This window comes from Alexandromys fortis, unplaced genomic scaffold (genome assembly GCF_014885135.2).
Source record: "Alexandromys fortis isolate MF-2015 unplaced genomic scaffold, M_Fortis_MF-2015_v1.1 scaffold_80, whole genome shotgun sequence".
NCBI lineage: Eukaryota > Metazoa > Chordata > Mammalia > Rodentia > Cricetidae > Alexandromys > Alexandromys fortis.
This window is the reverse complement of record NW_026068174.1, coordinates 2,912,529-2,913,687: the sequence shown is the minus strand read 5'-3', so window position 1 is coordinate 2,913,687 and position 1,159 is coordinate 2,912,529. Positions and strand designations below refer to the sequence as shown.

Genomic DNA, 1,159 nt, shown 5'->3' with positions numbered 1-1,159 from the left:
TTAAACTCTTTTTTTAAACTTGTTTTTTTCCCTTTGGTTTTTCTCAAGACATGGTTTCTCTTTGTAGCATTGGCTGTCCTAAAACTCACTCTGTAGACCAGGCTGACTTCAAACTGAGAGATGCACCTGCCTCTGCTTCTCAGGTTCTGGGATTTAAGGTGTGCACCACTGCCTGGCAATGCTTATTGTTTTTATTTTTTTGCAAGCAAGCAAGATTTTATTGAAAAATAAGCTCTCCACAGCAGGGAGGAGTCCTGAAAATGTTTCCATTAGGCTTATTATTTTCTTCTCTTCTATTTTGAGACAAAGTTTCTCTGTGTAAAAGCCCTGGCTATCCTGGAACTTAGTCTGTAGACAAGGCTGGTCGGGAACTCATAGAGATCCTCCTGCTTCTGCTTCCCTAGTGCTGGGATTAAAGTCATGCACTACCACCTCCTATTAGTCTTATCAAATGAAGTAATAATTGGTAAATCTTGGGGCTGGCAATGTAGCAAGGTAGTAGAATGGTTGCTCGGTATGTACATATTTCCATCCTCAGCACCAGAAATAAAATACTGTGACTTACTGTTTAATCAAACTGATGGTGATTGTTTTTTCTGTTTTTCTTTTGTTTTTCAATTAGAATTTCTCTGTGTAGCCCTAGCTGTGCTGGAACTAGCTCTGTGGATAAGGCTGGCCTTGAACTCACAGAGAGTTCTGCCTCTGCTTCCTGAGTGCTGGGATTAAAGGCCTGTGCCACCACTGTCCGGCTGTTTTTTCTTTTTAAGTTGGAATTATGACTGGTATTTATATTTAACATTTTTGTACATTGTTATGAAAATATTTGTCTTTTGTTCCAGAATGAAATTCACTAGAATTAGTACTCCCAAAAAATCCAAGAAAAAGTCCAAGAAAATATCTAAGAAATCTGGAACAACTGAGGGAGATCTCACTTCTCAGAAGAGAAAGGTAATAAAAGTACTGGAATCCTGGAGGTGATACTGTTTCCTTAAAAGACCAGCAATATTTACTGGAAGTCCTTCCAAAGAAGGTTCCTCTTGTTATAAGTCATTAACTACAGCCTATGCCATTTATTCCCTGTTCTTGCTAGTTCATAAAGATGTTAAAATTTCACTGTGGGCTGAAGCCTGCTGACCTGAGTCTAATGATACACACACAC

The 1,159-nt window shown here is 38.8% G+C and overlaps 1 protein-coding gene across 1 annotated transcript in view; it reads left to right on the top strand.

Moving 5' to 3' along the window:
- Positions 1 to 1,159, top strand: part of Atad5 (ATPase family AAA domain containing 5) — a 76,298-nt gene that overhangs the window by 16,245 nt on the left and 58,894 nt on the right. The window contains exon 3 of the mRNA XM_050128583.1: positions 840 to 948. Coding sequence (XP_049984540.1) covers positions 840 to 948 — 109 coding nt within the window. The remainder of the gene's footprint in view (positions 1 to 839; positions 949 to 1,159) is intronic.